General features: G+C 43.8%; 1 protein-coding gene across 1 annotated transcript in view; it reads right to left on the bottom strand.

Moving 5' to 3' along the window:
- ADGRV1 (adhesion G protein-coupled receptor V1) overlaps positions 1 to 18,816 on the bottom strand; it is a 1,865,288-nt gene that overhangs the window by 1,176,394 nt on the left and 670,078 nt on the right. Inside the window, exons 47-48 of the mRNA XM_086963519.1 lie at positions 7,569 to 7,750; positions 5,390 to 5,527 (exon numbers count right to left, since the gene is read on the bottom strand). Coding sequence (XP_086819645.1) covers positions 5,390 to 5,527; positions 7,569 to 7,750 — 320 coding nt within the window. The remainder of the gene's footprint in view (positions 1 to 5,389; positions 5,528 to 7,568; positions 7,751 to 18,816) is intronic.

Raw genomic sequence — 18,816 nt, 5'->3', positions numbered from 1 at the left:
AGGGCTGGAGGGCGAAGAGTAAAAAAAAGAGTTAGGAAGGAGCATTGTCTGCTCTCCTTTGGTATTGCAACGCTTGGGTGGGGGCCAGACACATGCTTTCTGGCTGCAGGCCCAATCCTTGTCAATTTCGTGATTTCACTGGGTGTAGATGCACCCTGGGTGTCTTCAATCTCAGAATTATCAGTCAGAAGACAGCGTCCTACCTATAATGGCCCAGAGTACAAACCCCTCAGAATTAATGCCCAAGTGGGATACTGCCACAATTAATGAGGGCCTAAGTGTTCAGCCACGCTACTAGAATGTAAGACAGAGTATATACATACGGTAAAGCTTGATTTAACCTGTTCACATGACCCTTCTGTTTAAGAGCTGACTCACAGCAAGCCTGCAGTCTCCCTATATCTCTCTCACTTATCTAGCCAGTCAAATTCTATAGACATATAAAAGTGCTTGCTGAAATGTATAGAACATAAATACATAAACTGCATTGCTATAATCTGTTTGAGACTTATTAACAACATTTCTGTTGCGTTCTTCCAAACACTGAATCAGTTTCTACAACGTATGAATAAGTACTGCATTCAAGTATCTATAATGCACATATTGAGTTGTGTATAAGGACACTTGTCATTTGATAAAACCTTTCAAATGATTAAGAACTATACGATGGGGAATACAAGACCTAAGTATGGCATTCAAGGGCACACCCTCCATTGGCAGATACTTCAGAATAAATTCCTGCATGTTTTGCAACTCAACTCTACCCTACATACAAACCATTTCAAATAAACTCTCCTTCATAAAAGAGCTGGAAACAATTTGAGGTGTTCATCTCTGCGGTCAGCTAAACAGATGTCTATGGGTTTGCTTCATGATGTGCTTATTAATCGCCAGTAAGAAAGACAAGGGTAAATTTATGTGACCTATTCTAAGATCGGCATGCAATCTGAAACTCATAGGTACAAAACCTAGCAGTGTCAATTTAGCCTTTCCTCATTTCAGCTTTTGTGAAATAAGTAACTATGAAACAATAGTAATACTACTGCTAATTACAGAGCTTGGTAGGTCTGCTGTACTTTTATAAAAACATTACCTAATTTCCTTATTAGAGTCTTATTATGACATGAACATACACACCATACACATAAGATAACATTTACACCATGTCTGTACTAACCTAGGAAAGTTGAATTCTGACATCAAATGTCTTCTAGCAGCGCCAGAGCCATCTTGGAATAAACAGAAACTGTGCCAAAACCTAACTTCATAACTTATAGGCATGTATGGTTTTAAACATAGGGTACACGTGGTTTTGCACGAATTTTAAACAATTTACTAAATAGGATTTACACCCAGTGTTGTCACCAAGCTCCTATAAGAGATGATTGAAAAAGAACATGGTAATTGTTTGATATGTTGGCTGTAAGGAAACTCATATTTTTACTCCATTATTTTGCTCTGGACATAAGACTCCTGATTCACAAAGTTTCTGCTATGAGTAGTGATGAAATCGACCATCCTTTGCATGGAATACCCTTTAGATTTGTTTCACCTTCTTATGCTGAACCTGATTTGTGTTGCCCATGGGACTCGGCACACTCCTACTAACTAAGGTAAAGTGCTTGTGCTCTCCCTTTTAAATAAGATAAAAGTGGCATATACCTAACTAACAAATTTAATTTACGTATAAGTCCCTAGTGTTTGGTAGTAGAAGTACCCAGGGTCGTAAATGAAATGGTACTAGTGGTCTTCAGCACTCATTGTGACACCCACGAAGGTAGCACTGTAAAACATGCCTGTAGGCCTGCCCATGCAGTTTGAGGGTAGAACTTTAAATTGCAATTTCGACCTGGTAAAACAAACCGTTTGCCAGGCCTAAACCTTCCTTTTTAATACTTACAAGTCATCCCTAAGGTATGCCCTAAATACCCAAAGTGCAGGGAGCATGGTATTTAAAAAGTAGGACATGTATAATTTATGTTTTGCATGTCCTGGCAGTGAAAAACATAGAAAGCCATTTATCAACGTGGCAATGCTTCCTCTCTCCCACGTTAACACTGGTTTACACTATTGCTGATAATTGGTGTTAAAGTCAGTTTGGGAGCAGCTAGCAAAATTGATCAAGGGCTCATGTAAATAGTATTTTAAAATCCAGCTTAATGGCCAAATAGGATTTTATATTACTATTGAGGAAATTAAACTTTTAGAAAGTTGTAATCTCCTTGCAGAAAACCAAAAGGCTTTCCTGAAAGTGTCCATCTCTCACCTGTCTCTGGATGCCTCCTCTGTGGTGAGATGTGCAGGGCTCCCAGACAGTGGACAAAAAACCCTGAGAGTGGAGAGGGGGGTTTCTACCTTGGCTGGATAGCCTGGAGCTTCAAAGGATGCCACCTTACCACTGGCAGATGAAGCTCACATTTAGGCCTGCCTCCCTCTGTCTCTTTAATCAGGATGGCACCAAACCCAGTGGGGGTAGAGGAACTGACCAGAACGGGGTAACTGGGGACACACTAGACCTCCGCCCACATGCTGGCACTGGGCATAAAGCCGGACCTCACAGACCTCTTCTCAGAACACTCATTAAGGAAGGAAGACTGGTCCTACTTGCCTTTTACCCAGGCCCCCAGAAGTGACTCCAAGTGCCATTTGGCTGACTTCCTGTTTCAGTTATTGGGAAACAACAAGCTTTCAGAGACTATCTCCCTTCAACTGCCTAGCAGACCAGTTCCAACTGAACCTGTCCTGTATCCTGCTGCTGGCTTCTGTTGGAGTGGGTCCTAAGGCCCAAGTGGTGTGCCCCAGGTCCTGGACCCAAGGCTGATGTTAAGAATATCCTCCTTCTGTCCACACTACGAAAGCTGGGATTTAAAAACATTACCCAGAAAGGAAGAGGAGACTTTCCACATGACTGCCAAGTTGAGGTCTGGGGGAAAGTCACATGACCCTGCTGTTTACGAGTTGACTCACAGCAAGCCTGCAGTCTCCCTATATCTCTCTCACGTATCTAGCCAGTCAAATTCTATAGACATATAAAAGTGCTTGCCGAATGTATAGAACATGAATAAATTGCATTGCTATCATTCCTGTTCTGGAAAAAGGAATGAATAACCCTGCTGAGAAACATGGAGTGAGAAGGCTGATGCCTAAAGAAACCTGGAGTGAGATGGATGGGAATTTAATTAGCACTGGCAAAACCTCATCACCAATAGCTTACTGTTTCACACATTCTAATATTCTGCTTTACTCACTGAAAACAGAGAATCTACTGGAATTAAAGAAGAAAGAATGCTTGTCTATTTCCCTGAGCGGTAAGAGAAATTAACATTCGATCTACCTTGGACATCTTGTTCTGTATTTTGTCAGGGGGGTTGGCTGTGGTATCCTACCTACCTACCCATGGGGCTGAAGGAGTCTAGGTCTTTCCAGGGAAGCCTGCTTACCCCTGACATGTCCTATGTTGTGGAAGTTTCAGAAGGCCTTTAGAGCAAAATAAGTTGATGCTTCCTGGGGATTGTCCCAGTGGCTCAGCTGTAAATGGCCTGCAAATGGAGTTGTGGGAAACCTGCAACAACTGGAAACCATAGCCTGGTGTCTGAGGAACAAGTCCTATAGGTATGAGGACGTTTCTTGATAACAGAAGAACAAGCACAGAAAACCAGAGACTTAGAAAAGGCTCACCTCTCGAGGATTAAAACAAGCTATCAAGCCTCACTGGAAAAAGAAGTAACCTAGTCAGCTATATTTTAGCAGTATTTCCTATTGTGAGAATTGCCCCTGGAAGTTTGAGGTTACTGATGACAAAACACTCAAGCTTTCTGACCTTGTGAAGCCCTGTCCAATGTTCAACTACAGCGTCCAGGCTTACCCTGCTGAATGTTTTAGGCGCACAGAAACCATTCAGTGGGACGAGTCACCTGCTCTTATCAGATGTGGGCAAATAGGAGATGCCTAGGCCCAAGTCATCCTCATGAAAGACAATATGACCTATGACCTTCCTTCTAATGTTTTGTGTTTCCCAACATAATAACATTTAGGACCTTTTCTAAACACTTTTTTTAATAGGTTTTGTTTTCTTTAAAATGTTTGATTCCGTTATCTGATTTTCTTCAATTTTGTGATACTTATATTGTTAAGTGTTTGCCTCGGTAACTATATTGGAATGATCTTTAGGTTTGTTATTTCTTAATTGCACATACATTTTTCAGTATAAGGTCGTGCTGCTTGTGTTTAGTTTGCAAAGGTGAGCCATGAGTTTCTCATAGAAGCTGATTTGCTCAGAGGGACAGATTGTTTAGGCCTAGTGGGAATTCAGTCACAGCTCACATCAAGACTATGGCAACTTTCCTGACAGCCTAGCCGTCAGATTCAATGTACTTGCAATTTTTCTAAAGATACTCTTTTCTTGGGATGTCATTTAAATCGCAATTGCTATTTAAGAACATGTATGAAAATCATAGATTTCCTTGTGTACGCTTTACCCAATGCTACTCGTTCACATTAGCTTTAAATACGCTTTACCAATACTACTCGTTTACATTAGCTTTAAAGCGCAAATTAACCTTTTCCACAAAGAAAATATGTATAGTTATTAAGAAACCCTGTATTACACCCCCAGAAGAAAAGGGGGGACATGTTTTTCCCACCCAATTATACACATACACTTGCTATTCTAGCACTAACTGCATTTGTGCAAATTGGGTGCAAAAACCACAGGGGAAAGATGTACGAGTGCCACTGAGGTAATACAAAACACCCCTATGGCCATCTCCCCTGGAAACACCATGAATCACCTGTACCTATGACTACGAAAAATCTGCTTCGTTTGAGATGTTTCACATCTGCAGTCATCCCCGACTTGGATCCTTATTTTCTGAAGCAACTATTTACAACTGCAAGCGGCACTTTAGACACACTTGAGGTCTACTTTGCTGTGTAAAAGCTGTGAGAATTGCACTCTCAGACTTTAATTTAAACTTGGGAGAAGACACGACTGATACTTCGACATTATATTGACTTGTTTGTAACAGAAATATTACATTACATATATTTATACAGTAAAACTGTTAATTGCTATTAGAATAATAATACAAATGAAGGCACTGTGAGCAAACTACAAAAGATCACGGCAGTACAGTTGTTTAAACTGAACTTCGTTTGAGGCTGTATCAGTCGCGGCACCGAATAGTAAAATATTGTTTAACAGTCAGATAAACACACTGAACATTTATAATGTTCACTGAATATTATTTACATATTTACTAATTATTCTAAAAACCAAGATGGGTTTTAATATTTGGTTGTTTGACAAGCGCCGCCCTAACTTGTATTTTAAAACATAAATTGCATTCTGTGATTTTGCTAATAGTTCAGCAGTTGATGCCTTTCATACCAGTAGTAGTTTGAGCCCAGGAGTGAATGTGTAGAGGCTGTTGTTGGAAAGTTTCATTTCTCCATGTGTGATGACTACATATTGAGCACCACTGATGTTGAACACTATACAGCGCTGAGGGTTCCGGATCTGGATGTGCTATAAAGAGAAAACATTTGAAAATTGTTACTCGCCCCATGTCTTGAGCCATCAGTATTTACATATATTGTAAACTGCATATTCAGGTTGTACTGCCCCTTCCAAGGGACACGATTATTGAATCTCCACCATTTACTGAGAGGATCCTCTAAATGGAGTACCTCTTTCGTCCTTTAGGGAAGCACACTTGCTCCATCCATTTAACTTGTAGCCCTTCTATTCCTTCTACTGAAATAGTCCTGATCAAGACAATGCAGGGAATGCAAGATATTATTCTAAGGCAAAAAGGTTCCCTGAATTCACTTGGTGGTCTCCAATGCTCATAAAATGTATAGCCTTCTTTCTGGAAGAAAATTATTTTCTGGTAGAACCGGCAATCATGACCTTTATCTCTTAACCTTTACCCTTGAAAGGACTTATTTAACCTCTATGTTTCACACACCATTGATTTTTTTATCAGGCAGGCAACACCACCCCTCCCCCCCCACCACTTTAGATGCAGATACCACACAGTTCCATATCTGAGTGAATAGATCAATCTTAGGAGTGGGCCACACCTTACAGAATAGTTTCACCCAGGAACTGTTACGAAAATTCTGTCTTCAGAGAAAGTGTCAAAATAAAGCCCCAAAACTAACCTGTTTGATCAGCATGATAGATCGAGGCTGCCAGTGACACACAGGAGTGAACACACCTTCCCTACGTTCAACATTAGATCTGGCACTACCCACACTTGGGATATTGTGCAATTATGTTTGTTCAGATTGAGTGTGCCAGAAAGAAGAAAAATAGGACCATCTCTACTTTTCCTAGGCATATGGTTCAGGAAATATGGAACAATAACACTGGAGTGCTGTCATCAATACTAGTATTCTAAGATCTCCAAGGTTCTTCCCAGAGTATGGAATCAAACAATAGCCACTCATTGATACACAGACAATAATGTGACTGCTCTGTAAGACTACCTCATGAGAAAGAGTGCAAATAAGCTTTTGCCTCTGTCAGAGAGGTCCTCCTGGGTACTGCCTGGGGAGAAGATACAACCAGGCACAATGGGAATAGACAGATTGTCGTACAGAATGTGCTCTCAGGCAACTGTATGCATTCCAGCCATGCAGGGAGAGTCGCACATACCTCCAGCCATCAACACTCTCTTCAATTATGGCAAGATGTCACACAATCACTCCAAACAGACATCCTTAGAAAGTATTTGGCACTAAGGAGATATGTACAATTCACTAGAATTACACTTTTGACAGATCATCTCAAAGTGAACTACTCTGTGCAGGAAAGGTAAACAAACTAAACATTATAATTCTGATCAGTTCCCATTGTTAGCTGATTCTTGCATTGAAGAGCTTCAATAGTCTCTCTCTTTTACTGAGTAAACAAAGGGAGGTCCTTCTAAACTTCTGCACTCTTAACTACATTATTTTTCTTCTCTTCTATTTCTAAAGAGAAGTAAACAAGATAAGCCAATATTTCACTAGGACTCTTTTCAATTAACATTTCCCCGATTGAGAACATTACATGCTAACGGCCATGAAATAAACATGTATTATAAAAAGTGCATAACAGGTAACGTGTAATATGATCTTGTATTTCCAGTGCAGGGCTCTGAAGACAGTGACATACAACGGCCTCATGATTTAAGATGTCACCAAAACCCACTGACGACTATACAAAATGGTTATGCGTTATGTATCCTCTATACACTACAGACCATGTATGGCAAAAGATGCAAGGGGGTCAATGCACCTCTGGGCCTCAAAGTAATTAATAGAGAAATACATTGTCCTTTTCAACTTATGCAGATCTTTTATAATCTGCATGTTTGCATACCATTGAAATGAATAAAAATGCCTTTCATTGAAGATCAGATAATAGACAAATGAAAAACGGAAATGAGAAGGGATATAAAAGTAAAGTGCATTTATAGCAAGTGAGGAATAAATATACTGTCAAGAGAATGATTTAAACATTTAAAAATATCCTTTACTGTTGCATTAGGTAAAAACTACCAAAATATTCATTAGTTTACCTCTAGGGCAACAAACACTCCTCGCCATTGGTAAAGGGTCGAAACAGAACCAGAGGAAACGTTAGTTGATGATGATCGCAGCAAGACACCATATAAAGATTCTCCTGAAGTGAAGAAACACCAATTTGCTTCTGGTTCTTCTGGAAAATCCTGCACCACAGCCAGTGCAGGGTTTGTCCCCTCTGCAAAGGAGATAACACACAGACATGAGACAAATATCTAGACCGTACCATGCATCGTGAAATTGACATTTACAATACATATTTTCATTTTAAAAGTGGACAATTAGGAACATTGGATCTATATGCTATTGCATAAACACATTTTACTTCTAAATCCCACATGAATTGAAGCCAAGAGAATACGTTCCACAGATTATTTCAGATAAACACAAGTTCTGATTTTCTTGCAGTTCTTTAGTGTTTTCTACATGTAAGTACAACTGCTTGTGCGTTTCCCCCCCAGACAGCTTTAGCTGTCTTTAGGCCGACCTATTGTTTCAAAATTGTGAAAAGGCAAGTCTTTCCTCTTCAGATCTATTAAACTATCACCCTAATTCTCTCCTCCCGTTAATGAGTAAGCCCCTAGAAGGGTATGTAAACAAAACACTCATGGAATATATAGAGTCCCAAGGCTGCCTAGATTTCTCTCAGTCCGGGTTTAGACCCAGGCACAATAAGGAATCTGCAGTGGTTGAGGTTACGGACTATATTAGGATTTCTTTGGATAATAATCAGGCTTTACTATTTGTGCTTCTAGACTTATCAGCAGTGTTTTACAATGTGGAGCACCATAGATTGCTTCACAGACTAGAGGAAAGCGGAATCGGAGGCGTGCCCTACAATGGTTCTCCAGTTTTCTAAGTCAACATACGCAGACCATTAATTTAAGTCATTTTCGCTTGCGTATCATTGAGCTCACCAAGGGATTACCTCTGGGTTCCTCTCTCAGCCCCACCTTGTTCAATGTGTATGTAGCTCTCCTAGCCAAGATTGCTAGAGAACTTGGGTTCACCCCTTCCTCTTACGCAGATGATACCCAACTTCTCCTATATTTTGACAACAAAGTTGCTACTTCTAAACTGCGTTTCTTGGCAGCCAACAAAGCGGTTTCAGCCTGGATGACAGAAACATGTCTCCAGTTGAATGCTGAGAAAACGGAGATCATGCTCTATGGAATTGCCCAACAGCTCTGGGCTGCAGAGTGGTGGCTTTCAAACTTGGGCATAGCTCCAGCGCCCAAGGCAGTGGTAAAGGATTTTGGCACCAGGTTGGATCAGTCTCTTTCTATGAGTTATTAAGTAAGAACAACCACTGGTACCTGTTTCCACGTGCTGAGTCTCTTGGGTAGTGTATTCCAATTCCTCCCACTTGAGATACATACAACTTTGTTCCAGGGGCTAGCGATTAATGCCTAGACTAATGCAATGCTCTTCTGGTGGCCACCACTGTGTCGCCTCTTTTGTGACAGCTACACTGGCTACCCATGAGACAGAGAATTACATTTAAGATCTGCTGTATCATACACAAGGAGATCAACGGCAACGGATCCAGTTACTTAATAGATAAACTTCTCCATTAACAGCCAAGTAGAGCCCTACAATCAAGGGAAACATCTCTCCTTATTATCCTTTGTTTTAATAAGTCCAGTTCTGAGGGGAAATCATTTTTCCATCTAGCTCCCCTATATTGGAAGCGGTCGCTTCCCACGCTCCCTGGTCTTCCTTGGGTATCGTTGGGCTTCATTGGCATTGCTTGTTGCTTGAAAGAATTGCTGCCTGCTTAGTTTTCATAGTGCTCAATTGCTGCCTGCTTAGATTTCATAGCGCTCTATTAATCAGTTGTAAATTGTAATCTCATATGGCGCTCGATTGCTCATTTGTGCTTTGTAATTTGATAGCGCTGTATTGCTCATTGATGCATTATCGTAGCGCTCGTATTGCATCACAGAAAATAAATATTAATGCCTGATTGTGTCGGTGCCACTGCCCACAGCGTAATCCCACTTTGTGCCCCCAACCTGTTTCGGTTTTGCTTTTGCTGCCATCCATTTTGTTGTTGTGCCTCGGGGACCCGTCCTCTCCACCCCGTTCCCGCCTCCCAGCTGCTCCTCCCTTGTTCCTCCCCCTTCACTATCCACTTATGACAGACGCATTCGCGAGCAGCGTTCACGCGCAGCGGACACGCCCTATGCGCGCCAAAGGTGTGCCAAAGGTAAGCCCGTCTACGCCCGTCCGCGCCTGGACCGCGCCCAGCGCCAGACCCCCTGTCCCCCGCAAAACCCACTCCACTCGCATAACGTTTGACGCAGCAACCCTCTCTGCACTCAACCCCGGCCGATCACCAAACTGCTCCCAAGCCGCCCCAGGACACACCCATGGACCCTTCACCTGCCACTCCTGCAAGTTCAACTGCATCAGGACCCACACCAAATCCACAAACTCCAAACAGAGCTCCGACACTAACCACCTAAAGTGCATCCTGCTCAACACCCGCTCGGTCCACAGACACGCCATTGACCTTTGGAAGCTACTCGACACCACATCGCCGGACGTTGCCTTTCTTACAGAAACCTGGATGAACGCCTCATCAGCACCCGACATCGCCATAGCCATCCCGGACGGCTACAAGATCATCCGAAAGGACCGCATCAACCAAACTGGAGGAGGCATCGCCATCGTCCTTAAGAACACCATCCGCATCACGACCAGTTCCGACGACAACCTCGCAGCCGCCGAACACCTTCACTTCCAGATCCACACCGACCCCAAGACCACACTCAGAGGCACTCTCATCTACAGGCCACCGGGACCCCGCACACAATTCAGCGAAAACATCACTGACTTCATCAACCCACACGCCCTCCCCTCCGAGGACTATATTCTACTGGGAGACCTTAACTTCCACCTGGAAAAGAACGACAGCAACACCACCACCCTTCTGGACAACCTCGCCAATCTTGGACTCAAACAACTTGTTAACACCCCCACCCTATGCCGGACACACGCTCGATCCAATCTTCACCTCCAGCAAGCACATCTCCTTCAATCACACCACAGCTTTCCATTGGACAGACCACAGCTGCGTTCACTTCAACTACAAAAAGAATACGACCCACAACCACCCATAACCAATTCCCCGCAGAAACTGGAACAAAATTACCACCGACCAACTCTTGACATCGCTTCACCAAAACCCTCCTGCAAAATCATCGGACCCAAACCTTGCAGCCACCAACCTCACACAATGGATCACCCACGGCGCTGACGAATTAGCAATCAAGCAAGGTAGCAAAAAAGCCCCCTGGTTCAAAGATGACCTTAAGAAATCCAAGAAGTTCTGTCGCACCCTCGAGAAAGCCTGGAGAAAAAACCCATCCACTGACAACCTGGCCACCTTCAAGAACGCCACCCGCAAACACCACCAACTGATCCGATCCACCAAGAAATCAGCATTCAAGGATAGACTCAACAACAACGCCCACAACAGCAAGGAACTATTCAACATCATCAAAGAATTTACCAACCCCACTGCCCGCACCAACGACATCACTCCCTCCCAAGACCTCTGCGACTCCCTAGCCTCATTCTTCCACAACAAAATCACTGACATACACAACAGCTTTGAAAACCAGTCCGGAGACCATTCCACCCCACCCACCTCCGAACTTAAACCCCCCTCCAACAACCTTCGCGCCTGGAACCCTATCACCACTGAAGACACCATCCGCCTGATGAACTCTATCCACTCAGGATCGCCAACCGACCCATGTCCCCACCACATTTTCAACAAAGCAGACTCCATTATCGCACCCCATCTCCGAGACGTCATCAACTGCTCCCTCAACTCCGCTGCCTTCCCGGAAAGCTGGAAACATGCCGAACTCAGCGCCCTTCTGAAGAAACCCACAGCAGACCCCACTGAACTTAAGAACTACCGCCCCATCTCGCTCCTCCCATTCCCTGCCAAAGTCATTGAGAAAGCCGTCAACAGTCAGCTCGCCGCCTTCCTCGAATCCAACAAATCCCTCGACCCTTCACAGTCCGGCTTCCGATCCAAACACAGCACCCAGACCGCCGTCATCGCAGCAACAGACGACATTCAAACACTACTGGACAACGGAGAAACAGCTGCCCTCATCTTACTTGACCTCTCTGCAGCCTTCGACACAGTCTGTCATAGCACCCTTATACAAAAACTCAGCAACGTCGGAATTCAAAGAAAAGCATTAGACTGGATCATTTCGTTCCTCGCCAGAAGAACCCAAAGAGTCCGCCTTCCCCCTTTTAGATCAGAGGCCACCGAAGTCATCTGTGGCGTACCACAAGGATCATCACTCAGTCCCACCCTCTTCAACGTATACATGAGTCCCCTCGCATCCATCGCACGCCAACACAACCTCAACATCATCTCCTATGCAGACGACACCCAGCTGATCCTCTCCCTCACCAAAGACCCAAACACCGCCAAAACCAACCTCCACAAAGGGATGAAAGAAGTAGCTGAGTGGATGAAGAACAGCCGTTTAAAACTGAACTCGGACAAAACGGAAGTCCTCATCTTAGGCTCATCCTCCTCCACCTGGGACGACTCATGGTGGCCACCGGCCCTGGGAAACACACCCATACCTACGGACCACGCACGTAACCTAGGCTTCATCCTGGACTCCTCCCTCTCGATGACCAGACAAGTCAACGCTGTCTCATCATCATGCTTCAACATCCTACGTATGCTCCAAAAAATCTTCCGTTGGACCCCTACCGAAACAAGAAAGACGGTCACCCACGCACTGGTCACAAGCCAACTGGACTACGGAAACGCCCTCTACGCCGGAACCACAGCCAAACTACAGAAAAAACTCCAACGCATCCAAAACGCCTCAGCCAGACTCATACTAGACATCCCCTGCCAAGCTCATATTTCCGGTCACCTGAAAGACCTCCACTGGCCCCCCGTCAACAAGAGAATAACGTTCCGTCTCCTCACCCACGCACACGTCAACTACGATTGTCTAATCAAGCCCTCGCCGCACTTCCACGCATCCATAGATCCACCATGGGAGGAAGATCCTTCTCCTACATAGCGGCCAAAACCTGGAATTCTCTCCTCACCCACCTCCGCCTCACACAGAACCACCTCTCCTTCAGAAAGCAACTAAAAACTTGGATATTCGATAAATAAGTACCCCCTCCCTCAAGTGCCTTGAGACCCTCTGGGTGAGTAGTGCGCTATACAAATGTTAAACTTGAACTTGAACTTGAACTTACTTCTTGGCCTTCGAGAATTTAAATGATTTCCTGGCATTTAGGAAACTTTTGAAACTCAAACTGTTCCGCAACTGTTAACCTGGATTGTTGCTTTCAGTGTGGAAATACCCCTTCCGGGGTGATTCACACACTTTACAAACTACCCATTCAGTTATTCAATACATTACCTGTACTTAGAGTGGTCTTCAGATCAGCCCATTGTTCATGACTGAATGGTTTTGCTGTCTATCTCACTTCTTTGCTCCTGATTAAATGACTTCCCTTCATATTCTTGTGTTTATCCCACTCAGGGACATTTTGGTCTCAACGTGTTTTACTTGGCTGGTTTGTCTTTCCACTGGCAATGTCAGACATTGCTTTCAAGTGCTTTATCTCTACGTTGCTTTCTCCCTGCTCCCCTTTATCCCTGACCACCTCTCTTCATTCCTTCCTTCACTTGTCCATGACCCACCCAGTGTCTCATTCTCCCACAGTCTTCTTGTGTATTCTGTAACAAGCAATGCTATTAGGGGATATCCATTATCACTTTTGTCACTACTCTTCTATGGCCACCCATACTTGCGTATGTGCATGCAGCAATAGTGTGTGCTTCAATGTGTGCCATCTTTAAACATAATTGATAATGTATAAAAAAAAATGTTCAAACATGGCATCTACAAACATGTGTGTATGCTTTCACATCAGATAGCTTTCAATGCAATTTAATGTATGTTTCCAATCCTGAACAAAGGTAGCCCACTATGGTTGCAAGTGAATGATCAGTGTCCACCTAGGGAGAAACTACTTTGGCACAGCGTGGGAGGCAGGCTTGTCAGTGCTTCCTTCTGCAGGTCTATTATCAATATATGCGGTTTGGCCTATTACGGTCTTAGCCTTACAAAAATTGTCAATATAAAAAACCTCCAGTCAACCATAAATGCTTGCCATTAATTTTAGAACAATAACAACACCTGAACTTTATTCTGGTGTTGTAGTTTACTCATTTCCAATGATTTCAGTTTTTTTTACACAACACGCTCATAGTTACTCTTGTCAACTGGTAAATGTTAACATATATTGCATAACAACCATCACCAATATATAAAACAGTGAACAATATATCATACATATGAATTTAAACATGTACAATTCACAATTGAATCACATCTGATCAAATAGATTATTTCTAAAAAGCACAAAGTATCAGAAACATAGCTCTTGTTTAGAGTTTCTATTGAAGTATTCGTTTTTGTGTCCCTCTGATGATATATGAACTCATATCCCATTAGGAAAGTTTAAAGCTTTCTTAGTACGATCCTTTGAATTATGAATGATCACACATTAATGGCATTACTCCTCAGTCAAAGAAGACTTTGCTGATAGGACTGACATTTGTGCAGGTCTTCCTCAGTACTGTGAACCTAATAGTGTTAATCTGGCTTGCATCTAGTATCTTACTTACCAGTGTCTTCGAATTTGTCTTAACACTTGGTCAGTTCTTCTTGCAGGTTTATTTTTGAGAGCCAAAATTATACTGTGGATAAGTATGCTGAACCCATTTTTCGGTTCTTCCCCTCTTTATCGTCTTGATATCACTCAGACTTGCAGAAGAGATGGGCTGGTCAGCAAAGGTACTTCTTTATGAAAAGAGGCATTGCAGATCTTTTGCGAGTCTCACCCAATGACCCCCTAGAACTCTTGATGATTCTGTCACTTGCCATGCTATTGGCGAGCACCTTTACTGAGCTGCCTAGCTCTTCCAAGAGTGTTTATGGTCATTGGATGAGGCAGCGAGAGATGGAAGAGTAAATCCTTCCTGTTGGGTCCCAAATAAAACTCTCTCAAAGATTATCTAGCCCATGTTATCATCCAACTTAAGTAATGGAACTGTGTACTATTTAAGCTCAATTTTAACAGTTAGAACCAAATTGCATCAGAACGTTAATTTTGTAAGCCCAGTTATAAATGTTTAGCAACAGAATTCATTTTAGTTTAAACAGAACCTGGTGCCACTCAGCAACAGTTTAAATCTCACTCATATTTATATACAGTAGCAACACACACAGTACTTCTAATGCCATCCAAGAGATTTATAGTGGATCTAAAGAACTTTTCCCTATTTCTTAATTAATCACTACTACATTTTATTTAAATGTCATATCCAATGCAGCATTTGTTTTGTCATATCTAATTTGAAATGCTGACAATTGGAGTGTAGACCTAAGAAGAGAGAAACAATCCATAGTTGTATAATTTTTCTTCATTCTGTGAGAAAAGGTGGGAGTTGTGCATACTCTGTCTTTGTATAATGAATTTGTTGAGTTATATTATCACATTTAATTGTTTAGCAGTCAAGACATGCACACTGAAATGATGTTTGTAGTGGGGAAGGTTTGGTTAATTTCAGTCAATTAATCAATCAATCAGGGGTTTGTTTAAGCGTGACTACTCACCCATAAGGGTCTCAAGGCGCTAGTGGTGGTGGTGTTTCAGGATCCATTCCATCAAGGAGAGGGTCTGTTGAAGAGCCAGGTTTTGAGGTTTCTTGCGAAGATGGGGAGTGATGTTGTCTGTCTGAGGTGGAGCGGCAGGGCGTTCCAGGCTTTGGCCGCGAGGAAGGAGAAGGAGCGGCCTCCCGATCTGGTCTTTCTGCTGCGGGGACCACAGCGTAGGAGAGCTGGGCTGATCGTAGGGCATGGGGCCACCAGGTGTTGCTTCAGGCATTGGGTTTTGGCCCATGATGAGTACTTCTGTTTTGATGGTGTTTAGTTGTAGCGATACCAAAGGGGATGATGGACGGAGCATTTGAGCAAATCAAACACTCCCCCCAGTCAACTCTTCTGGGTATAATCCATCATCATTCTTTAGCTCACTCCACCACCCTAGTTCAGACATGGCCATATGCAAATCAGTCTGACACTGTGCCTCATGGGAACAGTCCAGCCCGAGCTGCCAAGCCATGTCTTCCCTGGACCGGAAACAAGCATCTTGGGACCGGTTTTGGGTTCATAAAATAACCCTCATCAGCCAGGCTATCTTGAATCCAGTGGCAAAGTGAGCAAGGGACCCATGTCTGGGCATACCCTGCCAATTTAGGGCAAACAAAGCGATACCAACGGGGATGATGGACGGAGCGTTTGAGCAAATCAAACACTCACCCCCAGTCAACTGATCTGGGTTTAATCCATCATCATTCTTTAGCTCACTCCACCACCCCAGTTCAGACATGGCCATATGCAAATCAGTCTGACCCTGTGCCTCATGGGAACAGTCCAGCCCGAACTGCCAAGCCATGTCTTCCCTGGAGCAGAAACAAGAATCCTGGGACCGGTATCTGGTTCACAACCCTCATCAGCCAGGCTATCTTGAATCCAGTGGCAAAGTGAGCAAGGGACCCACGTCTGGGCTTACCCTGCAAACTTAGGGCGAACAAAGCGATACCAAAGGGGATGAAGGACGGAGCGTTTGAGCAAATCAAACACTCACCCACAGTTAACTGATCTGGGTTTAATCCATCATCATTCTTTAGCTCACTCCACCACCTCAGTTCAGACATGGCCATATGCAAATCAGTCTGACCCTGTGCCTCCTGGGAACAGTCCAGCCCGAACTGCCAAGCCATGTCTTCCCTGGATCGGAAACAAGCATCCTGGGACCGGTTTCGGGTTCATAACCCTCATCAGCCAAGCTATCTTGAATCCAGTGGCAAAGTGAGCAAGGGACCAACGTCTGGGCATACCCTGTTAACTTAGGGCGAACAAAGCGATACCAAAGGGGATGATGGACGGAGCGTTTGAGCAAATCAAACACTCATTCCCAGTCAACTGATCTGGTTTAATCCATCATCATTCTTTAGCTCCCTCCACCACCTCAGTTCAGACATGGCCATGTACAATTCAGGCTGACCCTGTGCCTCATGGGAACAGTCCAGCCCGAACTGCCAAGCCATGTCTTCCCTGGACCGGAAACAAACATCCTGGGACCGGTTTCGGGTTCATAACCCTCATCAGCCGGGCTATCTTGAATCCAGGGTGAGTGCTTGCATTGTTCAACACTTCCTCCATCGTCCCCTTTAATTTTGCTCTGTTCGCCCTAAGTTGGCAGGGTATGCCCAGACGTGGGTCCCTTGCTCACTTTGCCACTGGATACAAGCTAGCCTGGCTAATGACGGCTGATTAGCCAGAAACTGGTCCCAGGATGCCTGTTTCCAGTCCAGGGAAGACATGGCTTAGCAGTTCGGGGTTCCTGGTGCTGGTCCCTGTCGGGTCACAGACGGGTGCAGACGGGCTTGCCTTTGGCGCGCGGCCGCCATTAAGTAGGGGTCGGGGAGGGCTGGACAGCTGGGAGGAGAACTGTATCGGGCTGGTCGCGCTGGGGGGAGGGGCCACAGGGTCAGCCGCAAACGGGTGAAAAGGTGGCCAAAAGAGCGAGAAAAGGAGAGGAAAAGTGAAATACAGAGAAAAAGTGAAAAAAGGAATAAAGGGTGAAACGAAGCAGAAGGCAGAGAAAAAGATGAGAAAAGAGTGAAGGGCCAAGAGGCTGAAGGGTGCAAACGGAGCAGAAAGCAGAGAAAAGCAACGAGAATGGAGGGTGAAACGGAGCAGAAAGTGGAGAAAAAGTGAAAGAAGAGCCTGAAGCTAGAGGATGGCACTGAGCAGAAGGAGAGTCGGAAGGGGACAGAAGGCAGACAAGGAGGGCGTTGAACACCAGCACTACGGGAGTGCAGAGGCTCACAGAGGGCCTCTCTTAATGATGGAGCTATGATGGAGCTACGAGGGTGGGGGAGCAGTTTCACTGACAGTAAGTCATGAATTCATGAAAGTTTGTCAGATTAAACCTAGAACATTGGAGAGTATAGTGTTGGTAACATCACATACAGAACAGCAACAGTTCATGAAAATAATTGATTTAATGTCTAAAGAAGGCGGTGTCTTGTCAGGTCAATAACTCAGTTCCAAAATATGTAATACATACAATGAGGTCAACTGTAGCTCATGTGAGGGTTCCCATCAAAATTATTCTGTCAGACGGTTAGAAGAAGGTGGTCTGAGGGTTTCAGATTCAGTAGACTTGGGGAATTATATAAATAGTAAGCTTGCTCAATCTTTGGAAGTGGTAGTAATTAAGAGAAATATTTTTAAGGACCTTAAGGCATGGATGGCGCTCTATTCTGCACTGAGGCTCGGTGTGGTTTCACACACACCAGATTTCTTTGGTCTGTTTTGGAAACCATCTAAAAAAAATTTGCTTTGATTTGGTAGATGTCCTTCAGCTCAAAGTAATCATGGCAATGCCTCAAATGATTTTACATAATCCTCTTATTAATTACCCAGCACGTAGAGTACAATTGCATTGAGATTACTGTCGGGTTAGCTGTATGACTACATGTAAATTTGGAGAGATTCATAGTTATAAAATGCTTGGTATTCCACCATTTATTGGTTGTGCAATGTCCCTGCCCTCTTATTATGAGGAGATCCATCATATATTTGATAAGGGAAATGCAAATAGGTTATTCTTACAGAAAGAATTTTAATTGAAAGATTGACTTGTGAGAAAAATTGGATTGTTGGATCACTCATGTTAGATCTGGCATTTCTTGGCGTGATTACCCCATTTTTTTTCTTCCACCTCCTCTGTTTTTGATGCTGTGATGGATTCAGTTTTACTGGCTTAGATGTTTTGGGCCCTTTGCCACTGCTGATCAGTGTCAAAGTGCAAGTGCTCCCTGTGTAAAGTGTAATGGCAATTGGTTGTCTATGATTGGTATGTTTGCCTTACTATTAAAGTCCCTAGTAAAGTGCACTATGTGTGCCGGGGCTGGTAATGCAAATGCTGCTAGTGGGCCTGCAGCACTAATTGTGCCACCCACACAAGTAGCCCTAACGAGAGAACTCAGGCCTGCCACTGCAGTGCCTGCACGCAGTTTGTTAAACTGCCATGTTGTCCGGACAAGTGCATCGACTTGCCAGGCCTTACCCTTCCCTTTTTATGCACATCAGA

This window comes from Lissotriton vulgaris, chromosome 3_1 (assembly GCF_964263255.1).
Source record: "Lissotriton vulgaris chromosome 3_1, aLisVul1.2, whole genome shotgun sequence".
Taxonomy (NCBI): domain Eukaryota; kingdom Metazoa; phylum Chordata; class Amphibia; order Caudata; family Salamandridae; genus Lissotriton; species Lissotriton vulgaris.
The sequence above is the reverse complement of the archived record's forward strand: the minus strand, read 5'-3'. Positions and strand labels throughout refer to the sequence as shown.